Source organism: Pteronotus mesoamericanus, unplaced genomic scaffold, assembly GCF_021234165.1.
Source record: "Pteronotus mesoamericanus isolate MK-2021 breed Mesoamerican mustached bat unplaced genomic scaffold, CSHL_Meso_final contig_164, whole genome shotgun sequence".
Classification (NCBI taxonomy): domain Eukaryota; kingdom Metazoa; phylum Chordata; class Mammalia; order Chiroptera; family Mormoopidae; genus Pteronotus; species Pteronotus mesoamericanus.
In genome coordinates this window covers 14,471,654-14,488,211 of record NW_026555065.1, presented here as the reverse complement: position 1 = coordinate 14,488,211, position 16,558 = coordinate 14,471,654, and the positions used below count along the sequence as shown (strand labels likewise).

The 16,558-nt window shown below is 39.2% G+C and overlaps 1 protein-coding gene across 4 annotated transcripts in view; it reads right to left on the bottom strand.

Moving 5' to 3' along the window:
* Window positions 1-16,558, bottom strand: part of MYO5A (myosin VA) — a 165,246-nt gene that overhangs the window by 20,340 nt on the left and 128,348 nt on the right. Inside the window, exons 28-33 of one of the 4 annotated variants that reach the window (XM_054565413.1) lie at window positions 13,324-13,551; window positions 8,990-9,090; window positions 5,785-5,865; window positions 3,195-3,393; window positions 1,160-1,234; window positions 415-508 (exon numbers count right to left, since the gene is read on the bottom strand). In XM_054565413.1, coding sequence (XP_054421388.1) covers window positions 415-508; window positions 1,160-1,234; window positions 3,195-3,393; window positions 5,785-5,865; window positions 8,990-9,090; window positions 13,324-13,551 — 778 coding nt within the window. The remainder of the gene's footprint in view (window positions 1-414; window positions 509-1,159; window positions 1,235-3,194; window positions 3,394-5,784; window positions 5,866-8,989; window positions 9,091-13,323; window positions 13,552-16,558) is intronic. The other 3 variants (XM_054565414.1, XM_054565415.1, XM_054565416.1) reach the window with 3 other exon arrangements.

Genomic DNA, 16,558 nt, shown 5'->3' with positions numbered 1-16,558 from the left:
TCAGGTAGACCATTTTCATTCTCATTTAAGACCTGGGAAAACTGAGGCATTGAGAGGTTCAGTAACTTGCCCAATATCAGGTGCCTAATAGGAGAAAGCTAGGGTTTGAACCCAAGAGACTAGGCTCCAGAATCCTGTCTCTTATCCTCTATGCAATACTGCCTAGCACAGTGCCTGACATATAGAAGATAGTCGTCGATGTTTATTGAATGGATTCTCTCATTTTTAAATTTTTTCTACAATGAAAAGAACATTTTCCCCCATCTTGCAATGAAAGTATCCACTTCACAGACACTAGGCTTGCTGAAAGTCAGTTTTGCTATCATCTGATAGTCACATGCAAACCTATTAGGCCACTACTGTAGCAATATAAAACCAAGATTCAGCAACTGTCATAAAACATGTTTGAAATACCTTCTAGTTCACCAATTTTTTTGGCAAATACTTTCAGTTGTTTTTTCAGTTTCCGTACAGTCTTATCTTGTTTTTCAAGTTGTTCCATCAAATCCTAAAGATCAAAATGAGAAATATAACAAAAAGATCAAAATAGGTCTTGTAAAATGCATAGGAGGAAAGCAGGCACAAAATCACAGAAACAATGCTGTTAGTTTCACAGAAAAGCTCATCATCGGTGGAGCCACCACCTGGCTAAAACTGGCAGGCATGGGAAATGCAGCTACAAAAAAAGCCAAATGTTAAAATATACAATGCAGTGAGGTCCTTTACAGCGTGATGGATAGCAGGCTCACCGTGGAGTCTCTTCCAGTAGACTCCATGTGGGCAAAACAATTAAATGCTCGTAAAATGTACTGCTATTCCAGTGGAATGTTTTCATTTAAAGGGGAAGAGACAAAATAAATTTTGATGAATGCACAGTAAGTTTTGTGGCATGTTTTAAGGGCAGTTGAACTTAGATAGGGGCTTCTGGCTTCTGACTTCCATCACACTGCTGGCCTGTTGTTAGTAACAAACCAAACGTGACAATGGACACAGGACACTGACAAAGGTGACACCACTGGCTCAGACACAGCTGTAGGGAGAAAGAGGTTTCGTGAAAAGTTTTTGAAGAGACTTCCTGGGGAGGAGCAGGCAGCTCCTCAGTTACAGAGAGCTAGAAGCTGCGAAGGAGACAACAGAAAAGCACTCTGAGTTTACATACAATCATCCGTCTGTAAAGTGAAATCCGATAGGATTGATACTTCTTAGGGTCATCTGCATATAATTCCTCAAAATACTGAAAAAACAGGCACAATGGATATTTGTTTTTCTCTGTGTCTTCGAGGGGAATGCTACCTCTCAGTAAAATCAATTTTAAAATATTTTAAGACTTAGGGCATTGTTTTTATTTTTTAAACTCAGTTTTAAAAAACTAAAATGTTCTTTCAAAAGAGGCACCTAAATATGTTCCTAATTTTGTACGTGGGCTTAGGTTTTGTAACCAATATATAAAGCTGCTATAAAAAAAAAAAAATTTAAGACTTAATGAAACAGTATATACCCAAAAGGCTCTGATTTGTCACCTGCCATTGCCTTCTGATCTTTGTAGTACAGATAATTCCAGTTTTATAACTGTACACATATATTTTCACATGCTCAAAGGAAATAGGCTATAGCCAGGATGCCATCATTCAGCAGGTGAACAAAGTGGTGGTCCATGGTCCCCAGATAAGGCTGTTCTGTTAAAATTTCACTCCTCACGCCCTCTCACCCATTGCTGCACTTTTTTGGGGGCCAGCAGCTGTCGCAAGAGTAGAGAAAGCAAATAAAGTGAGAGTGAGAATAATGGCAATACTGGCACTCTTGTTTGAAGGTGGGAAGGCTGGCAAGAAGCTGTGCGCCTTCCTTCTCTAAGAGGCAGCATGGGGGAGGCCTGTGAAGCACGTTCACTAGAGGAGGAAGAAACACCATCTCCGTGTTTGCGTTGGGGGTGGGTGGGAGGGCGGTTATGCAGGGCGGTGTTTCCAAGAACTAGGCCTACACAGCTGCTTTAACATTCTGCTCAAGCGTTTCCTAAAGAAATGCACAATTAAGATTGAGAAACTAAAATAATTTTGAAAAAGTGCATCATTCTCTGTGTTTAAATAAGCTTGAGACCATTCTCCTGAATTAGCAGTCAGTCAATTAGTGAGGCAGGAGAAGCAGCTGACCTACAAAGGGTTTTCCTAAACCTCAGACAAACTCATTAACTAGTCTACGAGCTTAGAATTTTGGGGTTCAGTTTATTTTTGTATTAGCTATGGAAAATTACCAAGAAAATTTACTACAGACAAGGTTGCAAGGGAATGTTTAATCAACTTGGTGAAAAAACTCTGGGAACCTGCCACCCAGAAGCATCCTTATTTCACAGTTTCACCTTGTATTTGAAGACAATCATTTATAAGCAGAAAATTTATACACTGATCAATCATTATTATATTATTTAGTATATTGATCAATTCTTAGGCATTTAAGCATTGTTAGTTAAATTTAATTAAGCAACAATATACTTGAGTCATAAAATGACATCGCAAAAATACTTCATGATTCAGAAGATCTCCCCCACAAACCAGTGATATTTCAGTCACTCTGGGAAGAGCCCAAACCCTGCCCTCAGCCCTCTCTCCCACGCCCACAGCGGAGCCACCCACAGCATGCTGTTCTCCTGCCCTCGCAGGGACGGCAGGCTGTGAAAAGGACACCTTCGGGCTTTGCTTCTGATTAATATAAAAGATGGTTAAATAGATGACACTAGAAAACTGTTTGTAATGTAAAATGATCATTAAAGGAGCAATGGAGGGGTAATTCAGATTGTTAAACTATCACAGAAAATCCAAACTATTTATTATAGATCATTAAAACCGTGACTTAAAAAAAGACAAAACACTACCAGTTCTAAATAGCTTTTCTCAAAACCAGGCTGATACTACAATACAGATTTTATGTAGAAACATGGATACCAAAAGCCTGGCATATAGTTGGACGATACCTTGCAGACCCTCCAAGTTAGGCCTGAGAGAGCCTTCTGTGAGAAACAAAACCTGCACACGTGCCTTTTCCATTTCTGCCAACAGAGTCCTATTTTCCTCGCTCTGTCTCTGCTGAGTGAGAGGGTAGCAAGTGTAGGGCAGTGAGCCTTCCCAAGGAGAAACTAGGGGCACGCGGCAGAGCTCGGCACTGCCTGCTGAGGAGCGTGCGGGCCAGGTCCCCGCCCTTACCAAGTTTTCGTTGGTCAGCCGGGTGATCTCGTGCTGCAGGCTGGCCTCGATGCGGGCCTCCGGGGGCAGCTGCAGGTTCTGGGCCAGCAGCTGCTGCTGCCGGTTGTTCTCTTCCTTCAGGCTCTGGATCTCCCCGCGGAGGGCTTCTGCCTCGTTCTCATGGCTCCTCTTCTGAGACTGGAGCTGGGATTCCAGGAGCCTGTGGAGAAGCCACACAGATAGGAAAGGGAGATCGCAGGAGTGCCTGCCTGGTAGGGGCAAGGCTCTGCGCTCACTCACAAGGGCAGGAAAGGCGGGGGCACAAGCAACTGTGTAACCTCTCACTTGACTGAAGTCAGGAAACTCAAACAAGACTGGAAAAGGATGCAAATGTTCACATTTCTGTCTTTCTGAATTATGGATCCTGCTACAAACATAAAGTTCTCAAAGGCCTTGAGGAGCAAGGGAATTTTAGCTCCTTTATTCATTCACCAGAATGATGAGTAAAATAATCATTTAGAAGACATAGCTTTAGTCTGGCTGACTACATTTACAAACTAGCACTTAAGTTGGCAAAGACAGTACCTTTGCCACAAAATAACTGCACTATAGAGCAAGATTACAAGCTCCTGATCTAATTAAATATGCCTTTAAGAATTTCAGCATTTCTAATTTCAGGTAGAGGGTGCAACCAAGGGTCGCATTTTTTTTTTTTTTTTTTACTTTCTACACTTATCTGTGAAGAACAGAAACGCTGGAGCGCTCCTCTGAAATATATACAGATTTACCCAAATCTAGAGAGTTAGTTCTAAAATTTCATATACAAATATTTTAAAATTGTCATCTTCTTTGTCCCCATAAACTTCCATATCAGTAACAGAATCCTAGCAAGACATGGTTTTAGACCATAAATATTAACAGGACCAACAAAGGGGATTACTGTTCCTGTGAACACAAACATACAAGTCAGCCATGCCCGTAAGCAGACCACAGCACTGGCAGGGAGAACAGCACAGAGAAACAGCAGGCTCCCATTACCTGTGTCCCTCGCCCCCATTTCTACATTCACCCCCCTTCTAAACATAAAACAAAATTACAGTTAGAAATTATTTAGCATGAAGGAGGAAAAGATGTTCTTTTACTCTAATCCCCTTGGTTACCAACTGCGCGGCAAAAATTTATTAATGCCCCTGCAAGCAAACTGTTAAGAGCAAACTAAAAATAGTTTAGTAAGTATCAAATTTCAAGAGGGTTTGAACCAATAACACCACAAAGTTAATGACAATGGTTTATGATTAGAACAAACAAAGCAGAATAAGCGGAAGCCCTTTGAACACATAGCATATTAAGTATTTTTTAAAACTTAATTACTAAAATGGTAATTTTTATGAGATTTTTAAGATACAAATATTACTAGAGCAGACGAGTATCTGTGTTAGAAAGATGTTGCTGTTTCAATTTTATTTGCTTTCCCCTAAACATATTTAACATGTTGAGTCTGGATAATTATTTTGAGCTGTAGCAATGCAGGAAACCCTCCTGATTTGCTCTTTCACAAATTTGAACTTCACAATAACCACACAGAATGCCAAATCATGTACTTAATACTGCTGTTAGGCAGCATGATTATATTGGGTTGGCCAAAAGGTTTGTTAAGTTTTTTCCATACGATGCTCTAGTAGTGCTTAGCTGTCTTTAATTTCACTCAAAACAATTTTGTTAGATTGGATTGTGACAGCTGTCATATCAGCATGCATTAAAAAAAAATCAAAATTGGTAAATTTTTGTGCAGCCATTTTAATATTGAAGATGGAAGGAGACATGGAACATTTTCAGCGTATTATGCTTTATTATTTCAAGAAAGGTAAAAACACAGCTGAAATGCAAAAGATTTGTGCAGTGTATGGAGAAGGTGCTGTGACTGATTGAATATGTCAAAAGTAGTGTGAAGTTTCTTGGTACTGTTGACGTTTTGGCCAAATAATTCTTTGCTGTGGGGCTGTTTTATGAATTGGGAGATGTTTAGCAGCACCCCTGGCCTCTACCCACTAGAAGCCAATAGCAGGATATAGACAACACATTCAAAATATCCAAATCAATAAAATTGGTGAAAATGAAAAACCTTTTATTTTATGGAAAAAACTACACAGACTTTTTGGCCAACCCAATAATATATAAGAGTGCAGGCACATCGCCATAGGCACATATATCCTTTAGACTGATCATTATTCCAAACAAGAAACTACTAAGTAATTAGGTATTAATCTCTTCCTCACAGAGGTTTGAGCTCTAGTTGAAAGGTTTTGGTTTTCTTCCAACTCCTAGTGAGATATTCCCACATTTTAGTGTCTGAAGGGAACTTTAGATATAGCACCTTTCACTTAAAGGACAGTAACTCTTATAACCACCATCACTCTGTTTCAATTTTAAAAGCATCCCTTACTAGAGAGGGTTTTTAGGAAGGTATTTGGGTGAACACTCCAAGTTTCACTGAAATTTACCTAAGAAGACAATTAAAGCACAAGAAATATAGAGTTTAAAGTCAGGAGGCCACTGTTAGTAAGAAAAACAACAAATTAATAACATTCTGTTTTGAGGAGACAAATATAACCTGTTGGCTTGTTTTAACCCTTCATAAACCAGCCACAGCTCTCCATCCTCATTCAGCTCATGGAAATCCAGAGCAGATGATCTTCCATGCACAAGGAACAACAATGCAAAACACAAAGGAATACGGGATGGGAATGAGATGATGATGGTCAACAGCATCATAAGCATCACATGGTGTTTCAATATTTTATTGTCAATATACTGTTTTTGTTAATTACAGATAACTTCAAGACATTATCACAAAAACTATTTTTGGTTAATTTTTTAAAAAATGTGTAACATATAAATGGATAGAAAATAAAATAATAAGGATCTATACTATTTTTCCTGCAAAATAAGAAATGATTCAAAAGATGAAAAAGAGGTTATGTTTTTAACATTTTATTCAGCTAGTAGAGTGATCTTTTGTGCCACTTATGACATTAGAGATGAACCACAACAGTCACACACATATAGAGTGAAAGTTGCAGGTTGCCTTCATGTGGCAACCTTCACGATCTACTTCAAAATGAAGTTTTTGAAATTAATATTAATAACTTAGTAATATTAATACATTAATAAAACTAATATTCTGAGTGTTTGCTAAGTGTCAGTTTCATTCTATATTCTTCCCCATATATTATTTCATTTAGTTTTCTTGGTAACCCAGTATCTATCATTTGCCCCAGGGCAGAGGAAGACATAGAGGCTTAGAAGTAAGGTTCCTAGAGGTTACACAGCTGGAGAGCAGGGATGCTCAGGGCTATCTGGTGCCGGAGCCCAGGTTCTCGGGCCTCCTCCTAGACTTCTGATGCTGATATGATGTTTAGAAAAAACAAATTCCAGAGCATGATCTTTTATTTTCCACCTACCACCTCTCCCTGAAGAGTTCATCTATTTGCATGGTCTCAATTGTATTATTATATGCTCATGACTTCAACATTTACATTTCAGCCCACACATCTCTCCTGCTTCAGATCTATACTTTCAAAAGCCTAACGGACATCTCTCTTGGGATGTCTTCCTAGCTCCTTAAATTCAGTATCTGTAAGTCTACCAATCACCTCCACCCCATGTTGCCCTACATCCCCGACCCAGGATCACAAAATGGCATCACCACATCCAAACAAGTGTCCACAGCAGACGCTTCAGAGTCACCCTTCACCGTCCCCTATTCCTCACTGACACATCCAATAAAACACAAGGCTCACCGACCTTGTCTGCTTCTCTGTCTTCCAAAGCATCCCACTTCTCTCCACCCCACCTGTCGCCAGCCAAGTCAAAGTCACCATAAGCCATCATTTGAGTACAGTAATAGCCTCCTAACTGGTCTTTATGTCTTCAGTCTTGTTCCACTACAATCTAGTCTCTAACATAAATGCCAGAGTTAGCTTTTTAAAATTCAAATTTCATTATATCATTCTCTTACTTAAAATCTTTCAACAGCTTCCACTATTATTGGAGTGAAGTCCAAAATCTCCTGGCTGTCTCCCCCACAGCCTATAAACTCTGTGAATGCATGTACCATGTGGACTGCTAATATTCCCAGCGTGCGGCACAGGGCCTGGTATGAAATAGGCATGCAATACATATCTGGTAATTGAATAGCTGATGGATGAACAGTGTCATCTAGCTATTTTTATACTTATACACTCTTAGGTATAGGATGTGTTATTTGTAATTTACATTCATAAATTAAAATTCAAGTTTAACCTAATACTTTTATAAACATTTTCCACCCTTCCCAATAAAAGATATTTAGTTTGTGAAGTATTTCTATATACCAATCGTGATACTATGTATCAGGAGACGCAGACTGTATACTGACAATAAAAGTCTTCAGAATTGTCTTTTTCTGTGATCATCACTGGCCATATTCTTTTAAGCATGTACTCTATTTTTTAAGTATATTTTATTGATTATGCTATTACAGTTGTCCCATTTTTTTCTCCCCTTTATTCCCCTCTGCCCTGCACTCTCCCTCCAGCATTCCGCCCCCCACCTCCCAGCTTAGTTCCTATCCATGGGTGATACATATAAGTTCTTAGGCTTCTCCATTTCTATACTATTCTTAACCTCTCCCAGTCTATTTTGTACCTACCATTTAGGCTTCTTATTCCCTGTACTTTTCCCCCCATTCTTTACCTTCCCTCTCCCACTGATCTCCCTCTGTGTGATCTCCATTTCTGTGGTTCTGTTCCTGTTCTAGTTGTTTGCTTAGTTTGTTTTTGTTTTAGATTCAGTTGTTGATATTTGTGAGTTTGTTGTCATTTTACTGTTCATAGTTCTGATATTCTTCTTTTTCTTGATAAAATATTTCATATGATAAGGGCTTTGTTATGAAAGGCAAGGATCTACATCCAAGGTTACTTTATCCAGCAAAGCTATCATTTAGAATGGAAGGCCAGATAAAGTGCTTCCCAGCCAAGGTAAGCACATGGTCTTTTAAGTTCAGGGTTCAACAGCACTGTGGCTCTGCTGAGAAGGTGGCAAGAGGAAGGCTGACAGAATTCCAGAGATGAGCTTTATTCTGTGATATAACCTCAGCTACAGAAAAAGCTTCAGAAAGTTCAGTTAGTGATGGTTCAAATTCTGCATTCTCAGCCAGCCCATTTAAGATTCTTGAATGTACAGTGACCGAGTTAAGTGCCACCAGAAATATCATTCATATTTAGAGTATATGGAATAAAACCAGAGTTAGGATTTTCTTAGAACACCTTAGGGAACACAACACAACAAAAATGTGGTTTCAAATATCAGGGTCCTGCCCTAGAAATTATAGAACCCTTTTAGAATTATATGGCCAACACTAATATGATTTCAGACACTTCATCATTTCTCTTCACCTTAAATTTTGATTATTGAAAGCTGCAGTTGTCCCTAAAAACCTTCACAAATAACCAGCCTGAATAACAAATAAAAGTGACTACCCAAGACAGTCAGTCCAAAAGTGAGCAACTTGGTTTTCTTCTCAGGGCTAAGATCTTAAAGATACAGACATACACCCCCTTGATATAAAGAACATTTTCCCTGACACCTCTCATCAAAAAATGCTACATTATATTATAAGCTTTTATTAAACATATTGAAAAAATTTGATTCCCTTTGAAGGTCAGCTGATAACTACTAAAGCAATGTATAAATACTTTGACTTACTGTACAGGAGGTTTGAAGACTAAAGATCAATGTGATTAAACCAAAATGAAATAAAAACAGGATCAACTTACCTGTTTGTTTCTTTCAAACCAATGTATGCTTGTGCTATTTCACCTTTATCTTTCATTTTCTGTACATCTTCCAAAAGTATTGTGGAATCTGTCATTGTATTCTGAAGGGGGAAACAACACATTTCCACATTAAGAATCAATTCAAAAGCTCTGGGCCACATACAACATATTTAGGTGTTTCTGTGTTCCAGCACAACTGTGCCCCTCCGGAGCACCAGCTCCAGACTGCAGAAGTAGAGAGGACAGTGGACATAAGCAATCAAGAAAAAGAGAAACCTTCAGTCCTCTGGAGAATTCTTAACGCTCTGCTGTAAATGTGGTGAGATTCTGGAATACTACGCCCTTGTAAATAAAATAACTGATGGGCTATGTGTGTTTTACATTGTGTGTGCATGTTGTTAAAAAAATATATACACATATATACTCCATTTGCCTGGTTATTGTTCTAATGCTACATATACTATATGCTATACACACACACACACACACATACACACACACACACATATATAAAAAATAGGTTTCATATATATAAAACATATACATACTTCAAAACGTACAAGCAGCAGTAGAACAAAAACCAGGCAAGAACATTGAGTATCTAGTGAAGTGGTCAACGTTGTTCTTCCTACTACTTTTCAATCAGTTATATTAAAACAAATGCCCTAATGAAACACTACGAGCTTGATATAAAGCTCATTCTTCCATGAAAAACTCAGTACAAAAAAGGTGGCATTCAGATATATGCTTCAGCATACAGCTATACATATATATAAATGGCAAGCATTTAGCTCCTTGTAAATACCTACCTTCTGCTGTTATTCCATTCTTTTTCCTTTGTTACAGTATTACATGGTACCTAAGCTTTTTGGAATAAATGGCTGGTCAGAATTTCTAATGATTTTGTATAAAAATAACTTTTCTTCTAACATTTTTATTTCCTTTTTAATTTTTCCTCTTTGGTCTAATCTGTCTGACAGCCACTGGAATTTCAAAATTTTGCTTCTACTCAGCTACGCTGTATCTCTCCTAAACAACAATAGGAAAATAGACAGTAAGAACCACTGTTCTATAGTCTCTAAAAAAGAATACACTGTAGAAGCCAAGGGGTCATTCTGTCTGTCAGAATAGTATATGTTTGATCTACATATGTGCCAGTGTTTGCTCTACAGCCAGATTACACAATGAAGTGGTGTTAGTAGAATACACTTCAAATACCAGGATCTTAGAGACCAGTTTCATGATAACTTTAATGCCAACTAGAGGCCTACAAATACTTGCTTTTGAATTTTAGTGTTATGAGAAACATCTTTTTTTTTAAATCCCCTTTTCTCCTAATGCTGTTCTTGTGTCAGTTTATAAATGTATCCTTAGAGAAGAACAAATATAATCTGATAAATGCTATTAACAAAAGCTTATGTTTTATTGAATTTTAAGCACCTTTCCCATAAACATCAGACACAGCATTTCTTTAGCTACTTTTATCAATATTTCAGTACATATGTCATAGAAAATTTCTTCTTTCTCTTTTGCTGAAAGGCATGAAATCATTCTATTCTATAAAGGGCCATACTCAGATTTTTAAGTTTTAAGCAATAACTCTCAAAGCCCCAGGTTCTAGAGTGCTATATGTATACTCTGATTTCTGAGGACCTACCAATCGGATGTGGTTTTGAACTTTTAGTAAATTAGGTAACCTGATCTAATTAACTGATGGAAAGGAAAGACAGGCTTCTCAATACTTTGCTGTCCTGACCGTAAGTAGCTAGTCCTTCCTCAATCCGGCCTATTGCAGCTAAGATGTGGTGGCTGGGGCATGGGGTCAGACTTCGACTGCCAGCATTAGGGCGTTCCCAACTCACTGCTCAGTCTGTCTCCCACAACCAGAAGTCCTGAAATGGCTGCAACCTGTAGGAAAATCCCACCCTTGTCGGGTGTGCTCTGCAACTCAGGCTCCTCTTCGTCCTTGGCCAACAAACCCATAGCTGGTAAACATGAGATCATAGGAGAGCCTGTGCTTTTAAGTGTGCTCCAAGTCAAGGGCTTCCCTCCCCCACTTGTGGATGGGCTACCATAACTACCACAGTGAGTGACAGAGCTGACCGTGAGTGAGAAGTCATTACGACCTCTCTGTGAGCCAGACTACTACATCCCTATTTTCCTACTGACCTCCCGAATAAGAAGGGGTCAAAATAGGAAATCAATTTATAAATATCAAAATATACTTGGTGGCCACGAAGCATCATTTGCATACACTGAGAGATATCTGTAAACTAAAATTAGGATTAAATAGTATTTACTAAAAATTTTATAATTACCTTGTCGTCCTGAAAATCACAAGTCAGCGAGCACAAAAAAAAAAAAGAGAAAACAATAAACCCTTAGTTCCATAAATAAATTCTAGCATTGAGTTCCCATCCTAAACAATAAACTGTAAAAAACAACCATGAATTGTTTTCCCTAAAACTAACTCAATAAATTAATATTCATGGAACTGACATGAGGTGGACATTAATATATATTTATGTCTTAATTCTCAGGAACAAGTGCTTGAAATTCTTTTGGCATTTTTTTTTCTCTAATTGTAAAATCTTTCTGAGTATGTGAGAAAATGTCCCTTCTGTTAATGTGTGTGAGTGAAATTCTTTTCCCAGGTCTGTGAGAGTTACAGTAATGCCCTGACAGGAGGTCATGTGCCCAAGGAAAGCCTCCCAGAACACTCATGGAGGTGGAGTGGATGAACTAGACCTGGCTGGTTGGAGTCACCACCCTGATCACTGGGTATCACCACTGTCTTGCAAAGTTGTGAAATCATGCTTCTATGACTGTGACACTGAGTGAGACAAACAGCCCTCAGGTATTTGAAAGGCCTCAATGACCTCACGGGCACTTTTCCTAGGAGAGGACAAGCTGCCGCCATGCGTAAGCTGGGAGCTGGGAGCTGGGAGAGCAGAAACCTCGACTGGACGGCACCAGTCCATGAGGGGCTGGTAAGCGGCTGTCACAAGGAGTATGTGAGCTGGGTCAGTGAGGGTGTGTGATCCCAGAAACATGTGTTCTGCTAGAGGGATTGTTTTATGTGCCTTGGTTCATTTTTCTTTTCCTTAACTTTGACTGAAGTTTCTTATGAGAATACCAGTTTGTCACAAGGGAACCAGAGAGAGAAATCCCAACCGTGGACTCTGCTCCAGCTAGTATGTAGAGAAATCCTTGTTTCTTGAGTGGTTGTCATGGGAACCAAATTGAAACAGCCCTAGGGAAGGCGAGAGGTACATACAGGGCCAGGCCAAAGGAGAGATTCCATTCTCCAAATATTCATTTCAGACTTAAGAGGCTTGTGATTTGTTTTAAAATAAGAAAGGACATTTTTTATATAACTCCATTTGTTACTGGGATATTCCAGAATTTGATATTTTCTGGATCAGTGTTAATCCTAGGTCAGAGATCCCATCATGAAATCCAAACCTCTGTGCCAGGTCTGGTATCTTAACCGTATGCAGAACTACCATTCTTTTAAGAGAAGCACTCTGAGATTCCAAGCATCTAGTTCATCATCTATCCCAGTCATATTTTATAGCATGTGATACAGTTGGGATAGCTGACTGCCTCAAGTCTCGGTCACACTTAGCTACATGAACATGGGCAGGGACATAGGCCAGGCTTCCACACGATTACTCAGGTCATTTTTGTCTGATGGCAAATGACAAAAAGGCCCATTTCTGATCAGCACGTGGCATTGGTAGGTCTCAAAATACCTGAGGACTTCAAAGGGCCATCCATCTCTATCCTCTAGCGTGGTCCTTTCGGTTGAAGCATGAAACACAGCCCCTCCCCACTGGGACAGCTCCTGCTATGAAACAGAACCCTCTGACGTGAGCAGAAATCACCTCCAGGTAACTTCTGCGCACTGATCTCATTTCTAATCTTTTCCTGTTACCTTTCCGGTTAAACAGGCTATCTTCAACAAATAATTTTAAGGTGTATCAAAGCCTTCTCACAGCAAGACAATTTACTTATTTTTGTACTTAATATTTTATTTTTGATCAAAATTTATTGTGGCCAAATTACTACAAAAAAATTAATTTTAAAACCCTATGCTCAAGAATGAGAGATGAAACTTTGAAAACCATTTGGGATTTCCCTTGCTCTTTGCTCACTCCAACTGATATTTGCAACAGTTTTAAAACAACATTAAGATTTTTTCAAAATATGATATCTTTGTTTAGACTAAAAATGCTCTTAAGTGTATGCTTCATTTTTCAATGGAGCGAATGGATAGGAAGAAACAGAGGCAAGTACCCAAATACCCTCTTAAGCCACGCGCTTGTGCTTACTTTGGGTTGGATGGCCTCTTTCTGGCTCACTAGCTGAGACCTCAAGATGAGGACTTCCTCCTTGCGGACGTCAAGCTCCTCACTCACGGAAGTCAGCTGCTCCATGAGGACACGGTACGCTGGTGCACCTGGAGCAGTCACCTCTGGGGCACTTTTCTCACTAAGAGCCTTGCGTAACTCGTTTAGCTCATTTTTCAGTTTTTTGTTTTCTGATTCTAGTTCTTGACGCTGTGTGGAGAGACAAAGAATAGTTCATCACTCTCATCCTCAGCTTTACATTGGAATGCTCATCTTCCTTTGAGATGGTAGAACTCTGCTGGAAAAGATCGTCAGAGCTACCCTAGTGAATGGCTTCCCAGGTTCTACTGGGAACTCTGCTCTGCAGATTAAGGAAGTCTGATGTCAAATAGAATTGAGCAAGGTAAATAGTAGTTAGCCTCATCAACCCAAATTCCAGAGTCAAATTTATTCCAGGCCTGCCCAGGGTGTGCTCACAGGCCTGGAGAGATTGCCAAGTTCCAAGAGATAAGTTTAGCCCAGTCCTAGAAAGCCCAGGTTTTGTTTGTGGGTAAATAAATATAAGGGCAGCTATTAGGGTCCAGCTAGTCAGGTTATTTCCAATGAATAGTTCAAATACATAGAAACCTAAAGTAAGAGTAGCATCCTCTTACTTTCTTCGTAAAACAGAATAGAAAAACCACTGAAATCTTAGGCTTTTAACTTCTAATGAAAAAAATTACCACATCACTTAAACTATTAAAATTCCCTTTAGTGTTTCAATAACAACTAACACTATTTTTCCACACTTCTTTCCTGTGGGACATGCTTGGGAAGTTGCTGGCAGAAGCTCTGAGAGGTGGGGGAAGAGGACCGGCCAGCTCCTCCTTCCGCCATCCAGATGGGCACGTACACCCTTTACCCCTCCGTACTTGCACATACTACCAGCCATCCTTATGCCACCAGTTGCGGCTGCTCTCTGCATATTTTGCTCAAACAGTGGCAATGGAAACCCAGAATAGAGTTCTGACATTAAACTGTACTTACTGGCACTAAAACACAAATGTCACAGAATGCCAGCTGAGAAACTGAAATAGACAGTCCTTTAAAAGCACCACAGTTACATGTGACACTAATAGAAAATAACATTGAATATAAACTGCAGTTAAACATTTTTTAAAATAAAAAAATATAATGATTAAAGGCACCATCGCGCCTTTTTTAGCACATGAGCTAAGGCTTTATGATAGTGGACAAGAGGTACCTCGGTATAAGGATAAAATATTTTCTTGTTTCTTTCAGAGGCAAACTTGAGTTTGTAGCACCATATCAAACCTTTGAACATGTTATAGTAAAACTACTTAAAGTCTTTTTTTCTAGTTTAAGATTAGGGAGGGGGCAAGGGACAGTGGTGGGGGGAAAGGCAGAGACAAATGTATTTGAAAAAATAAATTAAAAAAATAAATAACCCCTTCTTTCATGGATCAATCTATTCTTATGTGAAAAAAAAAAAATGTTCCTTCTTATCCCCAGACTCCCACCAACTGGTAATCAGATTTGCATTGCTCATTCCTGCAGCAGAAAACATGACTGTCTTCAATTTGCTACCTAAGCTCTGATGCAGTGTTTCCCAAACTTCAATGTACATCAGGATCACCTGGAGGACAGGCTGCTGGGCCCTCACCCCGGAGCTTGATTCATGGATACACGAAACAGACTAACATCTCAGAGGGGAGGGTGTGGGGGGCACTTGATAAAAGAAGGTAAAGAGATTAGTCAAAGAACATATCTGCATAGCCCATTGACACAGGCAACAGTGTGGTGAAGGCCAGGGGAGGGGGAGGTGGGGGCTGGGTGAAGGTGGGCAAAGGGTGGGGGGAAATGGGGGCTATCTGTAATGGTGTCGACAATTAAAAACAAAAAAGAATTGTGCGTTTGAGTAGGGTGAAGGACAGGCATTCTCTATACCAAGATGCCGTACAGGCTGGAGAGGAAGAAGTAATTAGTTCTGGACAGTGGAAAGTAGCAAATGGACAGAGGACAGGGGGCTATTAATGTTTGTAAATTATGTACCAAATCACAGTGTTAGGAAATAATGTATGAGGACTAGACTTGAAGTAATATTACTGAAAAAGAAAAAAAAAAACCTTCAAGGATAGTTTAGAGAGACCCTAGGAATTCTCAAATATACATAAAGGCTTTAAAAATAATACGAGCTTCCTTGCACTGTTTTGTGGCTTTTCTGACTTTTAGCTTTGTTTGGTTTTAATCATAAACCTTACCATAATTTTCCAGCTATTCTAGACTCTAACTTATAAAAGTAGAAAATAGTAAAAAAATGACATAAGCAGAAATAAATGTAAGACCAATAAATTAATTAATTCCCTAGAAAACTTCTGAAGTTGGGGGTGTTGTGAGAGCTGACAGCCAGAGAGCTCATACGTTGCAGGGCTCGGAAGACTCTGATTTTGGAAACCAGAGGAAGGGGCTGGGGCTGGGACTGGGGGTGGGGGTGGGCACAGCCTGCTCTGTGTCAAGGGATGGACTCTTATTTTCTCACTAAACTTCAACTCCTATGTTACCCAAGACGATTTGTATTTCAGCAACTACTGTTCTTCATCCAGTGCTTTTTCCCTTGTTCAAGTGCTCTGGGACACACAGTGACAGCTTATAACTATCTAGTTAGACATTGCCTTTAACCATTAAAAGGACACAATCTCCACCTTCACCCCTCTTCTCCCAATAGTTTTTTTTTTTTTTTTTTTTTTTTTTTGATGAGTTAAGAGTGTGTTTCTACTCTGAAAACTAATACCTAGTTATCTTTCTCTACAAACACATAGTTTCAGTGGGGTTTGGTAATTGGGGTATGAGATCTGGAGCCGCAGATACCAAGGTTCAAATCCCGTTTCTGTCCGTTTCCAGTGGGGTGATCTTAGGGAAGTTACTTATGTCTCTTGGCCTCAATTTTCTTATCAGTAAAATGGGAACTAAAATACTGATTTTCAGGACTGTTGTAAGAATTAGAGCTGATATGTAAAATATCTATATTTAAAAATGATGATACCAAGAGCAGCCAACATTTGTTGGGTACTGTTAACTTTAGTGCTGGGCACTATAGTATGCAGGTTACAAGGAATAGTTCATATAATCTTCATGACAGTCCTATAAGATAAACTTTATCATTATTCCCTTTTTACAGATGAGAAAAGTGAGGCACAGAAAGGATACATAACTTGCA